The sequence below is a fragment of the Triturus cristatus genome, chromosome 5_1 (assembly GCF_964204655.1).
Source record: "Triturus cristatus chromosome 5_1, aTriCri1.1, whole genome shotgun sequence".
Taxonomy (NCBI): domain Eukaryota; kingdom Metazoa; phylum Chordata; class Amphibia; order Caudata; family Salamandridae; genus Triturus; species Triturus cristatus.
In genome coordinates, this window is record NC_140587.1 from 491558043 (window position 1) to 491584493 (window position 26451).

General features: G+C 47.3%; 1 protein-coding gene across 1 annotated transcript in view; it reads right to left on the reverse strand.

Annotated features, from left to right (window-relative positions):
- The window catches only part of LOC146831110 (carbonic anhydrase 13-like), a 98993-nt gene that overhangs the window by 50591 nt on the left and 21951 nt on the right, over positions 1-26451 (reverse strand). The window contains exon 2 of the mRNA XM_085605340.1: positions 20794-20991. Coding sequence (XP_085461466.1) covers positions 20794-20991 — 198 coding nt within the window. The remainder of the gene's footprint in view (positions 1-20793; positions 20992-26451) is intronic.

Sequence of the window (26451 nt, forward strand, 5' to 3'; positions counted from 1 at the left end):
CAAAAAAGTGGAAAGGTGAACTATGCTATTGCTCATATTATACATACTGCAGGGGAGCTGGGACACAGAGAATAGGGTCTCATTTAAAAACATGTCATGGGTCCAGGAACTGAAGGTAGATGCATGTTGGTTCCTGGGCTGTTATATTGATGGAAATTATACCTAACAAAGGAGTATTCCACAAACATGCCAATGCAGCCATTTCTCTGGGTTGATAGATAACACTGCCCCATGGGTAGACCTCCCCATGATCTGAGCTTGAGATTTCAATACAACAATGGGATGGGCTTTTCATAGCTGCCCACCACAGAAGGGCTTCATGGACCCCTAGTTCAGGCAACTGCATAAAACTGTGGCCAAGCTAGGCCTCTATGATTTATGGGGAGTCTATCACCCCAAGATCAGGCCTACTCAGTTTATACTTCAACGCATAGAACCTACAGCAGACCTGAAGACAAATTTGTCAGGCAGAAATGCTATAAAGAAGGCAACAGGTCAGGAAACATGTTAGCATAGTTTTTAAAAACAAACCTCCAAAGGCATCCTACTCTGATAATAAAGAAACAATGCTGGTAGATCAATTCAGTCTTTAGAGACTACCTGCAAGCACTTTGCTCACCTTGTGAGCCCACTGACCCTATGTTGCTATGAATCGTATTTTGCAGGGCGGACCTGCTGGGACTGAGTCATGAACAAAGGAAGGCACTAGACCACCTCCTAACCAAAAAATAGTTGTTGACCTTTCTGAGTCACTGCCATTGCAGAGGCTATACATTTCTGTTTGAAGCTGCCCCTCTCCATTCCAGGCAGGATGATATTAATAAAGATGGTGCTTCTACCACGCTTTTCTAAATTTGAAGAGCCTCTCCAGCTCAGAAAGGTTGCTCAGGAAATAGATAGCTTGCTTATGTTGCTTCTTTGGGCAATACTTGCCCGAAGATTAAGCTGGGCACGTTGAAATTGCCCTCTGAGAGGGGTGGATTGACTGTACCAGTCTTGGAATGCTACTATTTTGTGCTGCAATTACAACTTCCTGACACATCAAACAGAGAAAGTATTTTTTTGCGGGGCTGCCATGATAACAAGCACCTCAGATAAAAATGTTTTGCCCAATCGAGGCAACAAGGGGAATATCAGAACTTGCGAGTTTTATGTCACACACAGGGGAGTAATTGAGGTCCCTGAAGTCACTGTGATGTAGGGAGGCCCTCAATTTTTTAGGGGCCCCCATTCCTTTAGGGAGCCCCCATTCAGCCCTAGGCCAATAAATATCTGTGACATAGTGAAGATATGGGGGCGCTCATCACACTCTGCAAGGGAGGCCACAATATTTTAAGTTAAGCAACTGGTCCCACATATGGGAACGAACATCTAAATTCATACAAAACTAACACCTTTCTTGCAGTTGGCACCCCAATGGTATCTGGAAGAGTTTTGCAAACTAAGCACTGAGATCAGGGGTGCTGCTAGGATATAGCAGTGTTACATCCTAATGGGAGACATCAATGAGAAGGACGAGCTGTGCACTTTTGATGAAGCAAGGGCGCGACACGTGGTGTGCCGAGGTCACTTTCTCCTACATGTCAGATTCTCTAGGGTAAGGATTTAACTGTAAACCAGGATCTGACACATTAAAAGAAATTGTATCACAGGGATAAGAGGAGTCCTCCCTGAGCCAGATATATAGAATTAAGCCCAATCAAACCCTAGCAACCAAACTAAAATGGAAGAGGGACTGTTGCATCCAGTTTGAAGACGGGGAGTGGAATTAGATGTTAACATACTCAAAAAGCTGTTAGGAACTTCGGTTTCTAACTTATTCACTTTAAATATATACATAGAACTCAACTTGGCCTCAAAATCCTAAACCAGATATACCACACGGGCACAGGGTGCTGCCCCAGAAGTAGTGAGCATGCAGTAGATTTCGGACATATAGTCTGTCATGTGGGATGAAGCAAGCAAGAGTTTTTTAACAAAGCAGCGCCACATCTGCAGTTGGCAGTGAGCAATATTAATAGAATGGACCTATGGGGATTCATACTGGGTTTCATTCCTCAAAGAGGAAACGGGTGAAATGCCATGTAGTGAGTTTGGATCGCCTTCTTGCCAAAAGATAATCACAATTCATTAGGTACAGGAAAGGGCCACAGGAAAGGGGTCACATGTACAACCTTGGGCATGATGACCCGGATGAATGGATGCTAGCTGAGAAAATCCAAATGAGTATGATAAGAGATGAGAAATATAAACCAGCAGAAATGTCGCTGATTGCAGAGCGCTGAATGATACATAAAAAGGCATTAAAAAAAGTGAACCGTGACTGAGGTCACTGTTAGAACCGGCGGTCTCTAGTTGGCAGAGGTATACACTTCTGACAAATAGGGACCAACCAACTCTAGTCAGGGAAAGGGGATTACACACTCAGATAACCCCTGCTACCCCCTTGGTAGCTTGGCAGAGCAGACAGGCTTATCTCAGAGGCAGTGTGTTAAGCATTTATGACCACATACAGTAATAAAGTGAATACACTACAGATGGACACGACACAGAAGTTATTATAAAAATAGTATTTTTATATAAGGCTTAGCACAAGACCAAATAACGACAAAAATATACCACAGTCTTAATAAATACTCTTTGGAAGGAAAAATAATAGTTCAAATAAGGTTTCTTCTTGGCAAATAGTTCTTTAGCAAAGTATTCTTCTGAGCACAGTTCTTCGGCAACAATGTAACCCCCACAGGAGTCACACGACGTCGAGTCTACAAGATTCCCAAGGTTCGGCGTCGACCGCGAGGAGCGCTACGTCAAGCCTGGAGTCGCAACAGACCCCACAAGTACAGTACCTTGAGAAACGAAGAAAACGATGATCCACGGCGTCGAGATGTCGGCGTCGAGGTCGGCGTCGATCGTGCCTCGGAGTCGGGCCAATCCGCAGCGGCGTCGAGGGATGTCGGGCCGGAGCAGCGCTCACGGCGTCGAGAAGGGCGTCGAGTCGATGCGATCAGCAGCGGCGTCGGGACGGGGTCGCTTGGAGGTAGAGCCGATACTCACTCCTCACTGGCGTCGATACCGGCGTCGAGACGGGGTCACTTGGAGCCGGGGCCGATACCCACTGCTCACTGGCGTTGCTGCTGGCGTCGAGACTGCAGATTTTCCCTTGTGTACTGGAAACAACACTTTCCAGCAATTCAGCAATTCAGTAGATGGTGAAGTCCTTTGGCCCTGTGACTTCAACAGGAGACTGGCACTCTTCCAGTCCTTGGAGATTTTCTAGCAAGTGTTCAGAGAGTACACACCAAGTTCCTCTCTCCTTGTTCCTTGGCAAAAATAAAGAAGCAGCTTTCAGGTTCCTCCACAGCAAAACAGCACTCTGGCAGAAAGGGGAGGCAAGTCCTTAGATCAGCAGGCTTCTTGTCCTTGGTACAGGTTTCCTTGTCAGAAGTGATCTGAGTTCTTGGTTCAGGGGTCCGTCTCTTATACCCCTTTTTCCCTTTGTTCCCTTTGTCCAAGCAGGGAGATTCCCACCATCTCAGGTTTGTTGTGGGTGTTGCCAGGCAGAGGCACCTGGCCTATTCACTGAGCAGGGCAGAGTCCTCAGCCGCCCAGCAGGAGGCGGAGCCAGTATTGTCACTGGCAGGAGCAGGGCTATCAGTCGCCCAGCAGGAGGCGGAGCCAGTATTGTGTCAGGCAGGGCAGGCTACTCTTCCCTCACTCTACGTGTAAACGCCCCATTCACCCCACACTGACTCACTCAGACCTCTGGAGCCACCCAGCCCCTGACACACACGCCAAACCAGCAGAGACCGGTAGATAGTTGGACAAGAAAATAGCCACTTTCTAAAAGTGCTATTTTCAAACATAGAATTTAAAAACCATCCATCCTAAAGGGTGTGTTATTAAATTCTGAGTTCAGGGATACTAAACTCGACTTGCTACCATGCTCCCTGAGTCAGATAGATTATAATGGAGTTAATAATCAGTCTGCCCAGTCTGGCCTATTGGAGGCAGGTAGCCCTTCAATAGTGAAAAACGAAAATGGCTGTAATTCACTATTAGGTCATACCACACACATCAGGGCATGACCTACCTTTTACCAACAATGCACCCTGCCCTAGGGCCTACCATAGAGGTGTCTGAAATGTGGCAAAGTGAAGGTTTAGAGACTGGTAAGTAGGTTTCCTTACCAAGTCGATATGGCAGTCAGGGACTGCACGCAGGCGCTGCGGTGGCAGGCCTGAGACACATTTTACACGCTGCTTCCGTGGGTGGCACAACCAGTGCTGCAAGCCCACCAGCAGCAGTTAACTTACACGCCCTTGGCACCCGCAGTGCCCTAGACTAGGGTCTGAACAGTAAGTCAACCAAGCCAATCATGGTAACACCAATCAATGTAACAATTTAACATAGGGAGCACTTGCACTGTGGCACTGATCAGCAGTGGCACAGTGCCCAAAGCAATAATCCAGCAAAAACATCGTAAACAGAGGAGGCAAACAGAAAAAAAATGGAGGAGAGACTCATGCCAATGATGCCAGGTCTAACACGTGTCCCCTCCAGCTGAAATGTGGGGAGAACTACCCTTCACCCAGGGAGTCCTCATCACTAAGGCGGAAAAATCTGGACAGACCATCAGCATTGGCGTGATCTGTACCAGGGCGGTGTTCCACCGTAAAGTCCATCCCCTGTAGGGAAATGGACCACCTCAACAGCTTTGGGTTCTCACCCCTCATCTGCATTAACCATCTGAGGGGCCTGTGGTCTGTCTGAACCCGGAAGTGAGTCCCAAACAGGTAGGGTCTTAGCTTCTTCAGCGCCCAGACCACAGCAAATGCCTCACGCTCTATCGCACTCCACCTTTGTTCCCTGGGAAGTAACCTCCGGCTGATGAAGGCTACAGGTAAGTCTCGGCCCTCCTCATTCATCTGTGCTAGAACAGCCCCCACACCATGCTCTGAAGCGTCTGTCTGGACAATGAATTCTTTTGAAAAGTCGGGTGCCTGGAGGACCGGTGCTGTACACATTGCAGTTTTCAGGGTGTCAAAGGCGTTCTGACAGGCGTCAGTCCAGATCACAAGTCTCGGCTGCTTCCTGGAAGTCAGCGAGGTCAAGGGGTGCACAATGTTGCCATACCCCTTGACAAACCTCCTGTAGTAACCCGTGAGACCCAAGAAGGCTCTCACCTGAGTCTGGGTTTTGGGCGGTTCCCAAGCCAGGATGGTATCTATCTTGGGTTGCAGGGGGGCCACCTTGCCGCTCCCTACTTGGTGCCCCAAGTACACCACTGAACCCTGCCCAATCTGGCACTTACTAGCCTTGATTGTGAGGCCTGCTCTGCGCAGGGCCAACAACACTTCCTGGAGGTGGCGCAAGTGTTCCTCCCAGCTGGCGCTGAACACTGCTATATCGTCCAGGTAGGCGGCGCTGAAATCTTCCAGCCCGGCCAGTACCTGGTTAACCAACCTCTGGAATGTGGCAGGGGCATTCTTCATCCCAAAGGGCATCACACGGAACTGGTAGTGCCCATCTGGTGTGGAGAATGCAGACCTCTCTTTTGCCCCATCAGTCAAGGCGATCTGCCAGTACCCAGACGTTAGATCAAACGTACTAAGGTACCGGGCAGCCCCCAACCGATCGATGAGCTCATCAGCTCTGGGGATGGGGTGCGCGTCAGTCTTGGTGACCGAATTGAGTCCTCGGTAATCCACACAGAACCGAAGTTCTGGTGAAGCACCGGGCGCTGCAGCCTTTGGGACCAAGACCACTGGGCTGGCCCAAGGACTGCTAGAGGACTCAACCACCCCTAAGGCAAACATCTTGGAGACCTCCTCCTTGATATATGCTCTGACCTTTTCAGTCACCCTGTAGGCCTTGTGCCTCACAGGAGTGCTGTCCCCAGTGTCCACATCATGGACACACCACTGAGTGACACCAGGGATTAAGGAGAACAGATCAGGGAATTGTACCAACAGATGGCGACAATCTTGCTGCTGCTCAGGGGTCAGTGTGTCAGAGAGGACAACACCATCCACTGACCCATCTTTTTCTTTTGCACACAGGAGGTCAGGAAGAGGCTCGCTCTCCTCCTCCATCCCAGCATCTGTGGCAAGGAGCATGCCCACTTCGGACCTTTCTAAGTGGGGCTTTAACCGGTTGACATGCAGGACCCTTAAGGGGTTCCTGGGAGACTTCAAGTCCACCAAGTAGGTGACATCGCTCTTTTTCTCCACAACCTCAAATGGTCCAGTCCACCTGTCCTTGAGCGCACAAGGTTCCACAGGGGCCATGACCCAAACTTTCTGACCAGGTTGAAGCTCAACCAGAGTGGCATTCTGATCGTACCACCGCTTCATCTCTTCCTGGCTGGCCTCCAGATTTGCCTGAGCAAGATCTCTGAAGCGCCGAGTCTGGTTCCTAAAGGCCAGCATGTAACTATATACATCCTGGGGAGGTTTCCTGGGAGATTGCTCCCAGCCTTCTTTGACCAGACTCAAAGGTCCTCTTACCGGGTGACCATACAAAAGCTCAAAGGGGCTGAACCCTAGAGACTTCTGTGGCACCTCACGGTAAGCAAACAGCAGGCATGGCAAGAGGACGTCCCACTTACGCCTCATTGGTTCTTCAAGACCCATGATCATGCCTTTTAGGGTCCGGTTGAATCTCTCAACCAGCCCATTACCTTGAGGGTGGTAAGGAGTGGTAAACTTGTAGGTTACCCCACACTCCTTCCACAGAGACTTCATATAATTCGAAATGAAGTTGGTGCCCCGGTCTGACACCACCTCTCTGGGGAACCCCATGCGGGAGAAAACACCCATCAGTGCCCGTCCCACCACGGGGGCCGTCACTGTTCGGAGAGGGATGGCTTCCGGGTACCGGGTGGCATGGTCCACCAAGACCAGGATAAACCTGTTGCCCATGGCTGTCTTGGGGTCCAGGGGCCCCACAATGTCAATTCCCACTCGCTCAAAGGGGGTACTGACGACGGGAAAAGGTTGGAGGGGAGCCTTCTGCTTCCGCCCACTTTTCCCACTTGCCTGGCAAGTTTGACAGGTCCTACAATGGATATCTGAATCCCTTCTCATCTGAGGCCAATAAAAATGGGTGACAAGCCTGTCATAGGTCTTGTCCTGCCCCAGATGTCCAGCTAACGGAACGTCATGAGCCAACCCCAGTAGGAAGGCTCTGAAGCGCTGGGGTACCACCAGCACACGGGCTGACCCAGGCTCAGCAGCCTTAGGCTCGCTATACAGGAGGTCGTTCTCCCAGTAGACCCAATGTGATCCTGACTGATCACCTGTCGTTTGGGCTGAGGCCTGCTGCCTCATACCCACAAGAGAAGGGCACACTTTCTGTTCAGCACAAAATTCCTCCCTGGAGGGACCACCATCCTGCTGCCAATGGGTCAGCTCGGGCAGGTCTCCCAGTTCGGCCACTTGTTCTCCTGTCGGTTCCAGGGCATCCCCCTCAGGGTCTGCTCCCTCCTGGACCGCGGGAACGATGGGGGACGGTTTCCCGCGCCCCCTGCCTCTTCTCTTCACGGTTGGGACCTGGGCCATACTTTCAGGCTCCAGGGCCCCATCAACACCCTTACTGACTGACATGGACCGGGTGGTCGCACACACCCACTCAGGCAGACCCAACATTTCCAGATGCGATTTTCTCTCCACCTTAGCCCAAGGGGAGTCCTCCAAATCATTGCCCAAGAGACAATCAACAGGCATGGCGGGCCTCACAGCAACCTGAAGAGTACCTGAGACCCCCCCCCACTCAAAGGGAACTTGAGCTACCTCACACTGACTCTGTGAGTTGTCAGCAGCTACAACGGGGTAGAATGCATGAGGGACCACCTGCTCTCTGGACACCAAGTGACACTTGACAGCTGTCACACTCGCTCCGGTGTCTCTGAGAGCTTCCACCCTATGGCCATTAATGGTCACCCACTGCCTATATTTCCTAGTGTTACTAGGCAGAGGGGTTGGAGGGACCATTTCCACGTCTCCTAAAGAGACCAGGGACATTTCTGCGGGACCCCACCCACCGGGGGCACCCATCTCATCCCCTCCCAGGGCTACACTCGCTACCTGACGAGGGGGTGCACGCGGCGGTGCATTCGAATCCTTCATGGGACACTGGGGATCATAATAACGGTGTCCCACCTGCTTACAGGCATAGCAGGTCATGGGGCCCCTGTGAACAGGTTTACCTGTCGGGGCCTCTGGCTTCTTTACAGGGGGAGGCTGGGAACCCTTCCCTTGGTTCCCTTGGGGACTACTTTGGGGCCCTTTCTGAAACTCCCTCTGTTTACCCCTGTCCCCCCCACTCTTCTGCTGGGGACCCTGCCCACCTTTGGCTGAGTCTCCCACTGGACCCTTGTGGACCCTGGTACTGACCCAGCGGTCCGCCTCCTCAGCAAGTTTTCTAGGGTTAGATAGCTTGCTATCAACAAGGTGCTGGCGTAGCTCTGGAAAACAGTTATTAGACAAGTGCTCCCAAGCAAACAAATCATAAAGAGCATCATAACTATCAACCTTGCTACCCTTTATCCAACCATCCATGGTTCTGCAGAAAAAAGACACATATTCAACCCACGTAGTACCAGGCAACTTCTTACATTCTCTAAAGGTTTGTCTGTACTTTTCTGGAGTTAAGCCATATCTCAGCATTAAAGCATCTTTCATATGAGTATAAGACATCCTATCCTCAGCAGGAAGGCTCAACAAGGTATCTCTCCCCTCGTTTGTAAAGCGGCTCCACAACCCCGTTCCCCAATCCTTCTCAGGGACCCGGTGGGCCAACAATGCTAACTCATACGCTTTAAACCATTGGCTAATATCTTCATTCTTACTGTAATCCTTGATCACATCTTTAGGGAAATAAAACCGACTTTCTGCAGGCACAGATGGAGTGCTGCCACCAGAGGGATTCAACTCTAAACTCTTAGCTTTAAGCTCCATCTCCCTCACCATCTTCTCACGTTCAAACGCTAATTTCTCTCTCTCAAAATCTAATCTTTTGCTCTCCATTTCAGCTTCTCTCTTGCTTCTCGCATTCTCTAATTCCAACTGCCCTCCTAATTTAAGTTTTGCCATTTCTAACTTGTACCCCCTCTCCTTCTCCCTGTCTTCTAATTCTTCGGGGGAAAGGCTCCTAGAGGACGCACTACTGCCTGGAGATGATACTGGCCCACCTGTGGGCTCTTCCTCTTCCTCTTCTTCTTCCTCTTCCGGTACCACCACCGGATCAGAGGGATTTCTGGCCTCTAACCAGGCCTTCAGCGCTTTGAGGAAGCCCTCTTTCTTTGAGACACCTGTGGTAGGAACTTTAAACTGTTTGCAAAATCCTTTCAGATCTTTTAGCGTGTAGGAATCTATCTTCTCCTTATCGAATTCCCCCACAACATTCTCCACAGGTGTAGCAGCTCCGGCATTCTCCATGGTCAAAACTGGCAGTGTTTAAGAAAAATAAGCTCCAGGGAAGCGGAGAACAAAAATAGAATATCCTACCAAAAACAGATTGTGGCTCCGTTATGGTCTGCTTTCACTATGTAGCGTACACTAATCACTGCACATGAGTCACAAATGCAAAGTTCAATCCTCACCGCTGACCACCAATGTTAGAACCGGCGGTCTCTAGTTGGCAGAGGTATACACTTCTGACAAATAGGGACCAACCAACTCTAGTCAGGGAAAGGGGATTACACACTCAGATAACCCCTGCTACCCCCTTGGTAGCTTGGCAGAGCAGACAGGCTTATCTCAGAGGCAGTGTGTTAAGCATTTATGACCACATACAGTAATAAAGTGAATACACTACAGATGGACACGACACAGAAGTTATTATAAAAATAGTATTTTTATATAAGGCTTAGCACAAGACCAAATAACGACAAAAATATACCACAGTCTTAATAAATACTCTTTGGAAGGAAAAATAATAGTTCAAATAAGGTTTCTTCTTGGCAAATAGTTCTTTAGCAAAGTATTCTTCTGAGCACAGTTCTTCGGCAACAATGTAACCCCCACAGGAGTCACACGACGTCGAGTCTACAAGATTCCCAAGGTTCGGCGTCGACCGCGAGGAGCGCTACGTCAAGCCTGGAGTCGCAACAGACCCCACAAGTACAGTACCTTGAGAAACGAAGAAAACGATGATCCACGGCGTCGAGATGTCGGCGTCGAGGTCGGCGTCGATCGTGCCTCGGAGTCGGGCCAATCCGCAGCGGCGTCGAGGGATGTCGGGCCGGAGCAGCGCTCACGGCGTCGAGAAGGGCGTCGAGTCGATGCGATCAGCAGCGGCGTCGGGACGGGGTCGCTTGGAGGTAGAGCCGATACTCACTCCTCACTGGCGTCGATACCGGCGTCGAGACGGGGTCACTTGGAGCCGGGGCCGATACCCACTGCTCACTGGCGTTGCTGCTGGCGTCGAGACTGCAGATTTTCCCTTGTGTACTGGAAACAACACTTTCCAGCAATTCAGCAATTCAGTAGATGGTGAAGTCCTTTGGCCCTGTGACTTCAACAGGAGACTGGCACTCTTCCAGTCCTTGGAGATTTTCTAGCAAGTGTTCAGAGAGTACACACCAAGTTCCTCTCTCCTTGTTCCTTGGCAAAAATAAAGAAGCAGCTTTCAGGTTCCTCCACAGCAAAACAGCACTCTGGCAGAAAGGGGAGGCAAGTCCTTAGATCAGCAGGCTTCTTGTCCTTGGTACAGGTTTCCTTGTCAGAAGTGATCTGAGTTCTTGGTTCAGGGGTCCGTCTCTTATACCCCTTTTTCCCTTTGTTCCCTTTGTCCAAGCAGGGAGATTCCCACCATCTCAGGTTTGTTGTGGGTGTTGCCAGGCAGAGGCACCTGGCCTATTCACTGAGCAGGGCAGAGTCCTCAGCCGCCCAGCAGGAGGCGGAGCCAGTATTGTCACTGGCAGGAGCAGGGCTATCAGTCGCCCAGCAGGAGGCGGAGCCAGTATTGTGTCAGGCAGGGCAGGCTACTCTTCCCTCACTCTACGTGTAAACGCCCCATTCACCCCACACTGACTCACTCAGACCTCTGGAGCCACCCAGCCCCTGACACACACGCCAAACCAGCAGAGACCGGTAGATAGTTGGACAAGAAAATAGCCACTTTCTAAAAGTGCTATTTTCAAACATAGAATTTAAAAACCATCCATCCTAAAGGGTGTGTTATTAAATTCTGAGTTCAGGGATACTAAACTCGACTTGCTACCATGCTCCCTGAGTCAGATAGATTATAATGGAGTTAATAATCAGTCTGCCCAGTCTGGCCTATTGGAGGCAGGTAGCCCTTCAATAGTGAAAAACGAAAATGGCTGTAATTCACTATTAGGTCATGCCACACACATCAGGGCATGACCTACCTTTTACCAACAATGCACCCTGCCCTAGGGCCTACCATAGAGGTGTCTGAAATGTGGCAAAGTGAAGGTTTAGAGACTGGTAAGTAGGTTTCCTTACCAAGTCGATATGGCAGTCAGGGACTGCACGCAGGCGCTGCGGTGGCAGGCCTGAGACACATTTTACACGCTGCTTCCGTGGGTGGCACAACCAGTGCTGCAAGCCCACCAGCAGCAGTTAACTTACACGCCCTTGGCACCCGCAGTGCCCTAGACTAGGGTCTGAACAGTAAGTCAACCAAGCCAATCATGGTAACACCAATCAATGTAACAATTTAACATAGGGAGCACTTGCACTGTGGCACTGATCAGCAGTGGCACAGTGCCCAAAGCAATAATCCAGCAAAAACATCGTAAACAGAGGAGGCAAACAGAAAAAAAATGGAGGAGAGACTCATGCCAATGATGCCAGGTCTAACAGTCACCAAGCAACCATTCTGGACTTGTGTTTGAGTTTGAAAAGTGCTACTTGCAGTAATGACCCTATTTGTTCCTGCTGTCGGTCAGTTCAGAATTTTCACCGAATGATGATGGTATATCGCAGCCTGATGGCACAGTTTTGACTTGATATCCCTTCCTTCTATTACTTTATCCCTCTCCCTTGTTTTCCATTCCTATTCTTTTTAGGTTGAGTCCTGAGCTGCTCTGGGGTTGATCTGTGGTAGTTGAGTACGGGGGAGAAGCCACGCCCACCACCTCGCCCATCTTTTTCATTGGTTTGTGTCTTTGTCCTTTCTAAATGCTGCCTTGCGATTGGTTTATAGACTTGTTAGTCCCTCCTTATGATGACCATGTCATCATTTGTATCCTTCCATGGCTTCTTGCCATTTTACTTCGACTGTTGCATGGAATGTGTTATTTAGATTGTGAGCACTAATTTCTTCCTGTGCCTTCTGCCCCCTCCTGCAGACCGTGCCTTCTCGCCCCACCCGCACTCCCGTTGTTCATGCCTTTTCACCCCCCGGCCCCTGCCCGCCCGCACTCCCGTTTGCAATGCAATAGGTCTCACGTAAATGTGAGTCCTATTGCATTACAAATGCTTGTTTGGCTTACTGTAGTGCAGCCCATATGCACTTTGCCCGCCCAATAACCCTCATTGCCGTATGCACCTCACTGAGCTGCCACATCTGCTGTCGACATTATTGACACTCAGAGGCCGGCGTTGAAGGGCCAGGGTTGCTCTAGTGTGGCTTATCGTGTGGCCCGGGCTCTGTAGGAACTGGCCTCTTTCCCTGGTCCTTGGAGACCCTTCCTTCTGCACAGGCAGCCGGCCGGCGATGATCGCTAGCCTGCAGGGTTTTTTCCGCAGACACAAGATACTGCATCAGGTTACTGTTCCCTGGGGAACCCACAGGACACTGTGCACACTTGCTGTAGATGTGTGTACGGGGCAGAATAGAACGTTGGCACCTCTGAGGTGCCTTTTTCCTCCTACCGTGGCTGAATTGTTTTCCCAACATCGCCATGAAGCCCCACTCCCCCCACCAATGGTAACAGAGGTTGAGGCCCCGCGTAATCCTCCCCTCCACTGGTGATATGCTGTGAGATCCCCCCCCTGGCTGCGCAGAATCTTAGTGGAAACTGCTTGTCTCCTGGACCACGCTGGCCCATCAGTGAGTGAAGCATTATGCCACCTGAAGCACATGCGGGCCTGCTAGGAACATCTCCCTGGAGTTGACCACTGATATAGGTCATAGTGGAGAGACTTACTTTGGGGGGGGGGGGGGGTGCGGGTGGGATGCACTGCACCGCGCCCCTCCATTACGAACGTCCCAGATCCTGGAATTCAAGCTTACCTGCCCGCTGGGTGCCAGTGCGCTGAAGGCTGACGTGCTGTATTGCCCTGGGAATAAGCAGGAGCATTTACAAGCGGGTTGCGTGGCAGTTCCTGAGCAGCGCCCGAAATGTTCGCTAACCATCTGATCCTCTGGCAGAGATCAAATCCTCCACTCTGCCCGACACCACCTGATTGCAGCACTACCTAGCGGGCGTGTGCCGTGTGTGCCTCAGGCAGACAACCTATGGCAATTAAGGTTCTCTTATACACCCTGGCGGCCAGGGCTGGACTGGGAACCCAAAGCATCCTTGGCAATGCTGATGGACCAGCCATCCTGCTGCTTTTGGTAATGGGGTCCGATACAGCAGCACCGCTGCAAAACCGGCACCCAGTAACAACACGCATTTGCAATGCAATAGGTCTCGTATTTGCGAGAGTTTGAGCTATTGGCATTGTAAATGACAATACATTTTATTTATGTGTTGGTTTTTAAAACATAAATAAAATGCATTGTCATTTGCAATGCCAATACATTAAACTCTCGCAAATGCGAGACCTTTTGCATTGCAAATGAGTGTTACTATTTTGAATGTGGTTGTATCTGTCGAGACAAAAGAACTAAAGTAAAATATTCAAAAATGATAGCCAATTTAAAGATAAATTCGAGTTTTTTAGAAAAAAAATATATTGTTTCATCGAAAAAAAGAGCCCCTATGCAAACAGTAATATATGTTTTACGATGCCTTTTACGAATTCGGCTCCACGCCACGGTGTAATGTTTGATGATGTGCCGGTGCTGATAGTGAGAGAGTGTGCAGTGGAGGGATGCACATGAACTGTTGGCGGTGGTGGAAGCCCTGATGGCGCTGAGGAAGGACAGAACAGCAAGTGCGGCTGCAGTTGGAACCTGCCCATAGGTGTACAAGGTGCAGGAACCGACACGCACAGGGCAAAGTTCTCTAGAATGTATAACTACCGAGATAACACCGAGGACAAGCAATCAAACAAAGACCGAAGGTATTACGAGCTGAGAAAAGACAAGATACGCTGGCTGAAGGCACACCTTATCCTTTCACAAAATCACAGTCTTACAACTCTACTGTCACCATCACTTCTCGGCAGGCCACAGGCAGAAAATGTGAATGCCATGATTAGGCTTCACCTGGATCGAGCTAAAATCCCAAACTTCCCATCGCAGTATCACATCATTATCAAACCACAGCCAAGCCCATGTCAGATTCCATCGAGAGCTTGGAACCATGGCCAGACTGATGTTGAGTTATAGAGAGTGTATGGCACAAGCATGGCCGGGTCAATGCCAGGCCACTGTCCATTTACGGCTGGCACAGGAAGAGCATGGCACAATGTGACTGTCACTAGTATCGGACTCATGTCTGCCTGTACCGCTGTCCTAACTTTGAAAAGCTATTTCGAGTTAATACGAGATATGGGAAATAAAAGTTGGAACCTCTATGGTCACAGGTAGAGAGGACTGTAGTGCCAGCGTCCAGCCTCAGCTCAAAGATGTACTGCTCACTGTAAATTCAGTGCCAGGGTACTGTCATAGCACAGACCAGTGAAGGCAGAATTATAGTCAGACGCACTGACGTCGCACCTGGACAGGCTTTGCAATGGAATTTGGCCAGACTTCAATCTAATTCTGACTGAGATGTTGCATTTTGACAAAACATGGGCAGATCGTCGCGACACACATGACTCAATCATGTTGGCACAGTCTATCAATTTAGGCTTAACACAACGGGAAGGCATGCTACAGGTAAAATAACGTCTTATTCAATCGTACTCGAAATCGAAATTGAAAAAAATATTCCAAATAATTTCACTTCGAAAGTTGATTTTTGCTGTGTTTACTCGTGCATGTAACAAAGCATCGCCCCTAACCAGGAACAACAGCTAGAGCCTGCGGCTGGATTAGTGAAAGTCGTTCATGAAAATGATTCCTGCAGAACTGTAGATTACATCGGCTCGCGGCATCGAGGGGCCATCTGTCACCTGTCACGCGGCAGCACTGTGCACGTGCTGGCTGTGCTGTGTCCCAGCTCCGGGTGGGATGCGCGCGCTCTCCCGCGGCTTCCTACCATAGAAGATTCTGAGCTTCTTCTCTACATCGTCTCTTGCAAGAATCTCTAATCGCTCAGCCACAACTATTAAATAAGCACGATGGTGCGTTTAACTCAGTCCCACTTCTAACAAGTGACGCAGCTTTTTAGGATCAGGTTGTTAGTGGGATTGTTGATATGCGATGCTCGCTTTATTAAATCCCTATTGTCGTTTGAAGGGTTTGCGTTTGGGGAAAAACGGCATGAGGTCACAGGTATAAAATACCCACTGCATGTTATAAGAACACCTCGATTACGTTGCATCGTTCGATCTAAACGACAGATAAAGTCAACATGGTTATTGCACTGTAAGGAGTCCCTGTTATACTCCTGAGTTCTTAGGCAGTGGTGAGGCAGGGATATTTGTTTTTCTCCTTCCAGCATGAAGATCTCCCGATGCTACTTGGGTGTTTAAATTCTGGTCTGTGAGTAGTGTCAGAGTATGGCAAAAGAACACTGAAAAAACATGCCAGTTGTCTAGCGCCCCTGGGTTTTCTATCTGGATGACATCAAAACAGGACAAATGTTCCCTCTACTGAAGAAACCGTATCCTATACACACAGGATCTCACCAACTACCGCCATCTGACCAACCTGCATTTCAGTAGAAAGAGCAGAGAGAAAGCAGCTGCCACCCAACTACAGGATCACATCAACAAGAACGAAATTCTGCACCACTACCGATCCTTTTTCAGATGAATGAATGAATGAAGGCATTTATAGAGCGCACCACTACTCAAAGCGAGTGGCTCGGCGCTAATGGTCTCCATCCATCTTCCAACGACCCTTTAGTTGCAGAATAACCAGGTTTTATGCTCTTTTCTAAAAAACAGCAGTTTGGAGACTGCTACTCAGCATGTATTGAACAACGTCCTCCTCATCAATGATGAAAATTGATTCTGCCTCATGCTTGACCTCACTGAAGCTTTCGGCGCAGATGACTATCAAGAAATCATATACACTGTGAAAAAAATACTTAGGGTTCTCTGATGCAGTCCTGCACTCCCACAACGCCAACCATCCGCAGCTCTTCCAAATGGGAACCTCGAGATCCCATAAGTACTCCATCACCTGTGGAGTACCCCAGTGATCCACCCATTTCTCAACCACATTCAACCTCTACATGATTCCCGTTGGATACATACTTACTGACTACAACATTCAGCCCATCAATACACCGAAGACACACAACTCTACCTTAGAATCTCTTCAGCTCACAACATTCAGTGACTCAAAACCTGCCTGGAGTTAACCCAGAGCTAGATGTGTCCAAATCACTTCTCGGGATGGGTCCCGCCTATCTAATGAAGAAATTAGAACCATACATTCCCGTGTGTCAATTGAGATCGAGCAGTCGAAATCTGCTCTGCACTCGAAGAATTAGGAAAGCTAAGATGGGCGGTCGTGCCTTTTCTCATCTAGCCCCTGCCCACTGGAACAGACTACCAGATGATATTCAAGCCTGCTCCAATCTGGCACAGTTTAAGAAATTGCTTAAGACCTGGATGTTTTAATGAGTACTTTTTACATGTTGTCTGCTACCCGGGCGCCGAGAGATCCCCTTGGGGATGATTCGCTGCGCAATACAAATGTTAATAATAATAATAATAAAGATGTCAGGCACCGACCTGAAGCTCATTATGAACTAGATAGAATGACTTCTGTTCGGTAGTCCCACAAAAACAGCTGCATATTCAAACGTGGCTCTCTTGCATGAAACTAGATGAATTCACCTCAGGTTGGCACCCACTGCACAAGCACCTGGATTCATCCTTGGCCTGACTTTGCCTTAAAGGAATGAACTTCAGAACAGCAGTGCAAGCCTGGCACTTTACAACCTGTAGTTGGCAATACTCTACTCAGTGGCCCACACCTGCCCGCCTGAAAGGCATCATACTCACTGAATTATGTTTTATTTAGGGCCCGAAGAAGCTCGGCCACAAAACCCCTACACTGAGGGAACTACATAGATCACCCTGACAGGCCTGCATCATCTTGAAGATCTCCTATAAGGAACAGCCCTCCAACATACCTAGCCAACACACTAACCACTACTGCCCTAAATGATTACCTGCCTCACTGTAAAAGACCCTAATTTGCATCCCAGTTCTCTTGTCTGCTCTCCAGAGCTCTGTTTCTCCCCAGGTCGGTTTGTGCTATATAGGTATCCCTACAGGCATACATATATGCATACTCACAAAATATCAGGCTACCAAAGACCAGGTATATAAATAAGCGACTGAATTCTGGAGTACAAGCCAGTGCACGTCTGATGTATAAAGGAAACATTGCCTTGGGAAGTTGACATTGCCCGCGGCACTCTGTTCTTTCCCTCCACGCGCAGCGCTCATCTTTAATATGATTCAGGCGACAGCCGCAGGGTCATTCAGAGTCCTGTGCTGAATCCAGGGGTAATACTTTAATGTGGGAATGATATGTATCACATGACCCTAGATTTAGCACCTATGGTCAGCAGCATGTGTTAAGCTATGTGGCCCAGCAAATGCTAATAGCACTAATTAGGTTTGGTATTTTGTTGTCGCGCAAAAACCGATGATGTGAAGGAATGGTGTAAATGCGTGGTGATGTAATTCCTGCATGTGTCTTGCATTAGTGCAAAGTTCCCTGACAGGGAATAGCAGACACACACCACGGAATGAGTAATAGCAGAGTAATAACCCAGTTCAAGCACATAGATATTGAATGTAAACAGGAGGGCAGTGTAAATGTTATGCACACCCTGTAGTCCCAGGTGCACACTGCAGTGACCCCAAAGCTACCTTTACGGGAACCCTTTGCACATTTCCTAAAGAACAGTATACAACTGCAAATCACGTCACACTTCAATTACAAACAAATAGGTGTGAAAATAATCTTCTTCTTAACTGAAGACGTGTTGCTTGGCAGCGAATTCAAAGGAGATTACGTTTCTTGATAGCTAGTCCAAAGCAGATTTGCCTTAAATTTCTTCACAGCCACTTCAAAACAGATTTAGCAAGACACGTTTTGTCCAACGAGGCTCCATGAATCAATAATAGGATAATATAAACGTGACTCCAAAACAAACAAAAAATCTGTTCCCATAACACGTGGAATCCTAGGCAGGCTTTGTCATATGCAGTCATAAAGGAGGGGTTTGCCTTGCAAGTCTAAGATCCTCCACAAACTTGTGAATGTATATGTGGCCATTCACAAACTCCAATCTGACCTTTGCAGGCATTCCCAAACTTCCATCTGACCTTTGATGCCATTCACAAACTCCAATCTGACCTTTGCAGGCATTCCCAAACTTCCACCTGACCTTTGATGCCATTCACAAACTCCAATCTGACCTTTGCAGGCATTCCCAAACTTCCACCTGACCTTTGTGGCCATTCCCAAACTCCGATCTGACCTTTGTGGCCATTCACAAACTCCAATCTGACCTTTGCAGGCATTCCCAAACTTCCATCTCACCTTGGTGGCCATTCCTAAACTCTGATCTGACCTTTGCGGGCATTTGCAAACTCCAATCTGACCTTTGTGGCTATTCACAAACTCCAGTCTGACCTTTGTTGCCATTCACAAACTCCAATCTGACCTTTGTGGCCATTCACAAACTCCGATCTGACCTTTGTGGGTATTCCCAAACTCCGATCTGACCTTCGCAATAATTCCCAAACTCTGATCTGACCTTTGTGGCCATTCACAAACTCAGATCTGACCTTTGTGGCCCTTCACAAACTCTGGTATGACCTTTGCGGGCATTCCAAAACTCAGATCTGACCTTTGTGGCCATTCACTAAGTCTGATCTGTCCTTTGTGGCTATTCACAAAACCAATCTGACCTTTGTGGGTATTCCCAAACTCCGAACTAACCTTTTCCACCCTAATAACCGCTAGCATTACTCCAGGAAAGGATGCTTTTACCCCGCATGCCGTTGCAACGCAATTTTTTACCCCGACTTGCTGGCGGGGTGCACTGGAGTTTGGAATAGTATAATTTACTATTCCAACTCCAGTCTGTGCAACCGTAGAGAAGGTGTTGGAGTTAAATCCAACACCTTAAACACCCTACAGCAAGCCATTTTCGTTGTAATGGCTTGTGGGGTAAAAGCATGCGTTGCAATGCATGCGTTGTAACGGTTGTTTCCCGGACTGGAGCAGCTTCCCTTCCAGGGTCGAAGTGGGGAATGAGTCCACTCTAACTTGGAGGGAATGAGAAGGGGTTTCTTCTTGAGGAAATATGTTTTACCCATGAAGGGAAAAAAGTTTAAACTGTGCATCTGCACATCAGGCTGCATTTCACAGAATGCCATCATAGAATAACGCATTGGGGAAATGGGAGCCCACGGACTATGTCACATGACATTCCCAGCAGTATGCCTGGAAATCTGGGCCTGGTGCAACTTTCCAGGCATTCTACCTGGGCAAATAACATGTTTGTTGCAGCATCTCTTTAGGATTTTGCACCAGGAGCAGTGTTACTTGGCAATTGAGATCAGTGGTTCACCGGGTACCAATGTCCTTGATACCTGCTGGTCTGTTTTGTTTTTGTCTAGCGATACTGTCCAATAGCAGAGAGACAATGGACAACCTTTCTCATTCTTCCTGTAACCGTAACAGCATGGTATCAAAAACAATCATGTGCATTTCCAAGACCGGGCCTGTACACATTCCTCATCCGGGGAGTTGGTACCCGAATAAGAAGCTTTAAATATAGTGCTACAGAAAACATTGTAGCAAAAACGTTAATGACCAAAATATCTACAGCGTAAGTATGCATAGGTGAGTATAGTTTTACTATACATAGCTCGACACTTATATACCTTGAAGATAAATATATTCAAGATACTTAGACGTGGATTTAAGAGTAGTAAATCTATACTTACCAATACATACTGATCTCCATGATATCTTGGTTGTCAGTTTTTTTGCTATGATTTTCATGTAGCACGATATTTCTGTAGTTGCTAATATAGCGTTAGAGTCCGAGGTAGTGGGCTCTACCGGCCATTAAAGATCTGCTCCAGCTTTAAAGGCCTGAGCCGAAGGCGAGTGCCTTTAACAATGGAGCGGGCCTTTAATGACTGGTGGAACCCACTACAGAGGGCTCTAAGGCTATTAGAATATTCTGCCCCTAGAGAGCAGAATGTTCTCATTTGTAAAACAAAGGCCTCACGGAGCCCGAGGGGGTTGAAATCCCCTCATGCTCCATGAGGCTTTTGTTCACAGCAATAGCTGTGAACAAACATTGGAACGTAGATGCTTCGGGCTTCTACCAGCTATTAGAAACCCGGAGCACTCCTTTGCCTTCAATGGAGCTCCCAACATTCCAATGTTCAAATCTGGCAGAGAACCTGGTCAGAGAATGAGTGTCATTATCATGTGAATCACTAAAGTCAGTTAAACCCGGAGTAGGAGTGTTTCCCTCACGTCACCTCCCTTATTTGGTCTGGTTTTAGAACTACCTGCTGAAGTAATGAATATGTGAACTGTACTCACCTGACTTGTCTTGTGAGTCATCAAATTCCACATTGAAGGACAGACCATTGTTGTGGAGCTTTCGGGCACTGGCTCGCTCATAGTGGATGGTTAAGGGCTTGAGCGTGGCATCATATGTGGCTTCTTTCGTTCTGATGTCAACAGGGGACTGGTAATCTCCATCGGCCACAGGGTACAACGTGTGCCAGTGGCTGGGCCCTGTGGCAAGAAAAACGTTTCTTAGAGCATAGGTTATTACATTTCAAGCAATATAAATAATAACTCAGAGCATTGCCGAAGTAGGGTTTACAATCTTAAAGTGAGCAATAAGAATAAAAGACATCCGCGCATAGAAATCGCCTAAACATATTTTCCTAGCCATCACAATTATATGTATACCGGTCCTTTAAAAAAATTTGTATTTTAAAGAGTATTATATAGCGCGAACCAGACCCGAGCATCGTGTATCAGAGCGCTTTACATGAGCACCAGTTTCAGAAGGACACATTCATTTTTGCTGTTAGGCACGGGGAGATTAAAGTGATTTGCCCAGAATCACAGGATGTTGAGCGTCGTTGCCGAGACTTGAACCCGGTTCCCCAGCTTCGAGGTCGACCGCTCTAGCCGTAATGCTACATCCTCTCCCCTACTAGAATAATAATAGTATTAATTAATTACACAACAATGGGCCATTTTCAGCTCTAAACAAACATTTACAGCTGAAAATGGCTCTTCTTACATCTTTTAGCTATTTAAACAAGCACTGACAAAGTCAATAGTTCTCAGCTTGGTCAAGATGGCTGCTGATATATACACATGCATCATAATGCATGAGCCAGCATGCATCGTGATACAAGCGCATGCGGCATGGAGGAGGGCTATGTTAGAATGAAATGAAATTGTAATTTCTAAAGCGCACTACTACCCTAGGGTGTCTAGGCACTGTGACTCTTAATTCGGTGAAGGGAAAGTGAATTAACCAGACATCAAGTGCGGACGGTAAAGAAAAAAGATATGAATGCTGTACTAATTACTAAACAACCATGTTTTAAGAGCATTACGAAAGGTAAGTAGGTTGTTTATACATTTTAGTTTGAGGGGCATCGAGTTCCAAAGCTTGGCAGTGGTGAGGTAAAACAGGATAAAAGAAATATAAGTCAAATCCTCGTTAAAAAAATATGTACATTCAACATGGGAAACGGTATGGGGAGAATATGGAAGCAGGACAGTGAGAATGAAGAGTACCCGGGTCCGGGTAGGAGACTGGAAAACAGGGGAAGAGAGCAAGGAGACACCTGCACTGCGATGAAGTGGTTAAAGTACAATTAACACAATCCCCCTTGAGTGTGCAGGGAAGGGCACACCGATTCCAATCAGAACACTGTGAGTGCAAGATGCTCCCAGGCAACACAAAAGGGAAGAAAAGTATACAATTAGAACCACACAAGTGACATACATAGGAAACACATTCAATCATAAGCAGGGGGCTGTCCTGAAGCCCTATTTTGAGTACAATAGAAACAATAGGACTTCTACTAACAGCTAAAGCATTCTGCAGCCAATACCTAAAACAGGCACAAATGCATTTACCACTGCGGAAATTACTAACACATCTGCGTACAATTACATATTAACAAACCCAGAGGTGTGGGCAGGTCCAGACGGGGTATGCTTTGAAAATTTGTGAATGCCCAAAAACTTATGAATTTGTGGGCATTTCCAAACTCATCTCCAACCTTTCCCGCCATTAAAATGGTTAAAAATGTGTTCCAACAAAGGGCCTCTTTTACTGTGGGAAAGGGATCAGGTCGCCTTTAAACTTCATGAGGGGGAGGGGAGGCGATCTCTCTAAAGAGGAAAAATGTAATAACCGTGCAGAAAAAATGAAAAAGAAACAAGGTGCAATTGCAAGGGAATTGCCTTCCTCCATTTGCCACAGCTTTTCAGCTATGTCACTGCTGAGTTTTGTGAGTACGAAAAAGTAATACAACAGCAGAGTACAATTATGTGGGCAAATTTACACACACTTTGTAGATTGGGTCCCATAATGTTTACTGAACAGAAGCATAACTGGGTTTACAGAAACAACCTTTCATTGACGGCTGATGTATACACTAACACATGTGTACAGCTTCACACATTTTCATGGATCTCTCAGTAATAGAATCTTAGGGGCATAGTTACAAGAAATGGCGGAGTGCAGCGGTAAGCTAAAATTGCTAACGCCGTGCTCCGCTATTCTGAAAGCGCAGGGATGAGCCATATTTACAATGACATGGCACCCATGCATTTCCCTTAGCGCTGGCGCTAAATTCAGCTATCGCCAACGCAGGCATCCTTGCACCATAGTGCAAGGGTGTCTGGTTGCAGGGAATTATTGCTTATGTGTAAGAAGGTGTCCCTTGCTGCACGTAAACAATCACTAATTGTAACTCATATGTGTGCTGCATTGTACAGCACACATAGAAGTTGCTAATCATAATTTTTTAATGATTGTTAATGTGCAGGAAGGGACACCTTCCTGCACATAAACAATCATTCACAGCGATTTGCACAGTGCAGCACACACAGAAACAGCAAAAACGCGGAGAAATTAACCATTTATCCTAATTTCGCCATGTTGAGACCGGGTTTTTTATGGTCCTAATTTTGACGTTGCCCCATATTTACGCCACCTTTGTAAATAGGGGGTAGCATCAAAAAGCAATAAATGTTACAGTGGAATGCCCACAACAACACCCATTGCCCACCTCTTTCAGACTAAGTGCTGCGTGAAAGGGGACCTTATTCAGAAGGAGGCGTTAAGCCACGTTAAATGGCTTAATGCCGCCTTTTAAATAAGGCGAAGGGTTTATTGCCACAGAAACATCATAAAAAGTGATGTTCCTGTGGCTATAAACTCTTGTGAATATGCCCCATAGATTTCCCAATTCACTATGCACCTGGGATAGGCCGACCTGCCCAGTGTGCATCAGGCAGGTATACTTTGTGTAATGACACCCCAACCATGAGTAATATCAACCCTTGAACACACCACACCTTCGCCGTCCAACAGTGCACAGGAATTAGTCCACTTGACATGCTATCACTTGGCAAACATTATCCACGGAATTGAGACTGTAAAAGTAAACAAATCAAAGTACAGTCGAGGTATAAGGCATGTTTTGTTAAAGATCTGTGGATAAGGTTCAAGTCAGAGATTGAAAACCTGTATCACTCGTATCCTCCGCGCTACGGTTCTATTGCTTGTGGAGGCACAATTTTTGGACGACCAAATCCTTGTCTACAACATTACTAAAATTACTTTTTTGCTGCTGTTGAGACATCTCCAATGCGGTGACGTAGTGCAAGATAATGGGACCAGCAGAATCTCATGTGGGCCCCTCAAACTCCACAACTCAAAGAAATTCATAGGCATTAGACTGCTTGGAGGCCCCCTGAAAGGTGCCCCCCTACCTTCCATGGGATGCAGGGGCCTGTGTTACAGCTCTTCTCCAACCTAAACCTTCCCCAGTGCAACAAAGGCATCTACCAGCCTTCTTCCTTCGTGCCAGCACCGCCATCCTCTTTGATGGCCCTGTGGTAACACCAGCTTTTTTCTAAACCAGTTTTTGCTCCTAGCGTTTTTATTCATGCATGCTTAATATGTGTGCCCCTAATGTTTACCCCAATGTGAGAGTGCCCTGTAAACTGTGCTCTAAAATGATTTTCCATTTACAATTCTTTTCTAAATTTGAAGTGGAATTATTTACTTATATTTCACCAAAAACTGATTTTGTTTGAATGCGTAGGTTAGTGTATATTGGTCTATCTCTGGGGTGTCTACAAATAGAAACAAGCCTCGCTATCCCTCTATCACCATCCTCCCTCTCTGGTCAAACTAAACTAGTGGCCATCCTCCCTCTCTGGTCAAATTAAACCAGTAGCCATCCTCCCTCTCTGGTCAAACTAAACCAGTAGCCATTCTCAGCACTGGTCCCTGTGGCCAGCATGCATTGACTACACAGGCCATGGCCTTGATTTTACACTTAGACATGTTTTGAGGAGGACCCAGTGGTGATGCAATTAGTGACAATACACCAGACAATACCTATGAGATGCTCTACATCACCTGTTAGTTAGTTATCCGTTTGAATTGTGTGTTTGTGATTTGTTATTGATAGGTTGTCAGATACTTTCTTTCTTCAAACAGTAACTTACGGTCCAATTAGGAAAGTGGTAGGTCAGACTGCTGACCGCTATTGCGGCAGACAGGAGACCGCCTCATTTCAATGTGACCACCGGGCTGGTTGTTGGAAAGTGCTCATTTGCATGGCAGCCTGTGCTGCGGCTCAGGAAAAGGGCAGCAGCACAAGCCTCAGTGTAAATGAGCACATTGTGCACATCCATGCACTGGGTGCCATGCACCATGTGGTGGATGACATACCGTTCATGGAGGTGTGTGGGGGGGCACGCCATGTGCTCCCTGCGCCACTGTACAGTGGCCCACAATGGACTGGGGCAGTTGGTGATCCGCAGTCTCTTTCTCAGTACCCACGCACAGATGGGTAGAAATAAACAGGCATAGGCTCTGGAGGAAGCGTCAATGAGAAATGAGCAACTACAATTCCCATAATGCGTTCATGCCCTCAACACTGGATCATGACTAAGCACACTATGCCAATCCAAAATCACAGCACACTATGCCAGTGCAGAATGACAGTTTCAAGTTTCAAGTTTCAAAAGACCTTTATTCGAATTTGTTAAAATTCATAAAAGTACCGACACATCAAAGAACATATACATACACATAATACAAAACAGTTAAATAATTTACATTTCATAGTAACAAAGCAATTCATACAGAGGTTAGACAGTAAATTCCATTAACTTATAAGGTTTTAGCAGTAGTATTTTTTGACTAAATCTGATCACAAGGACTTTCCATAGTCTTGCGTGCACGTATGGCTAGTCTTAGAAAAGTGCTAGTGCGAAATGTCAGTTCATCATTGTCCAGGGTGAGCAGCAGCATGTAGGATTCCTGAAGTGTAAGAGGTCTGAGCTTTCTAAAATATGGGGTTAAAAGCCATTTGGTATATCTCACATAATATTTACAGAAAAACAGAAAGTGCAAATCATCTTGAGTGCTTGTACCGTCACAGGGGCAGGGGGTAAGGACAGTATGGTGTTGATACCCCAGAGGAAAAGAGAGCAGAAATTTAACAGTTCCTGCCCTTAGACGAAACAGTAAAGATCGTTCCCAATTTGACATAGGCAGTGATAGGTAGGGTGGCATGATTTGCATACAAAGACCATTACCAATGTATTTTTTGACCCCTGATTTCTGTAGTTCAATTCCAAGCCGTTCATTACGATAAAGTGCATAGAGTGCCTTTTGAACCTCATGTTTATCCTTTGGTTCAATAGCCGTTGGCTCAGTAAACAAAATACCTCTTCCAATTTCATTAAATATTTTAAAAACTTCTTTAAACCAGGGGATCTGTATGCCATTATCACTATTGAGGCAGTCCCTAATGATGTTTTGCGTAAGGGCAGCAGCCTCATTCCTCCAGATTCTGATCCAGAAGAGTGCTGGTCTTGCTTTAATAAAGTCGTTTATGAATGGGAGGTTAAGTTCGTTATGACAGATGAAATTGGAAGAGGAAATTGGTGCTCCCAGCAGTTTCCTGCAAAAACGGT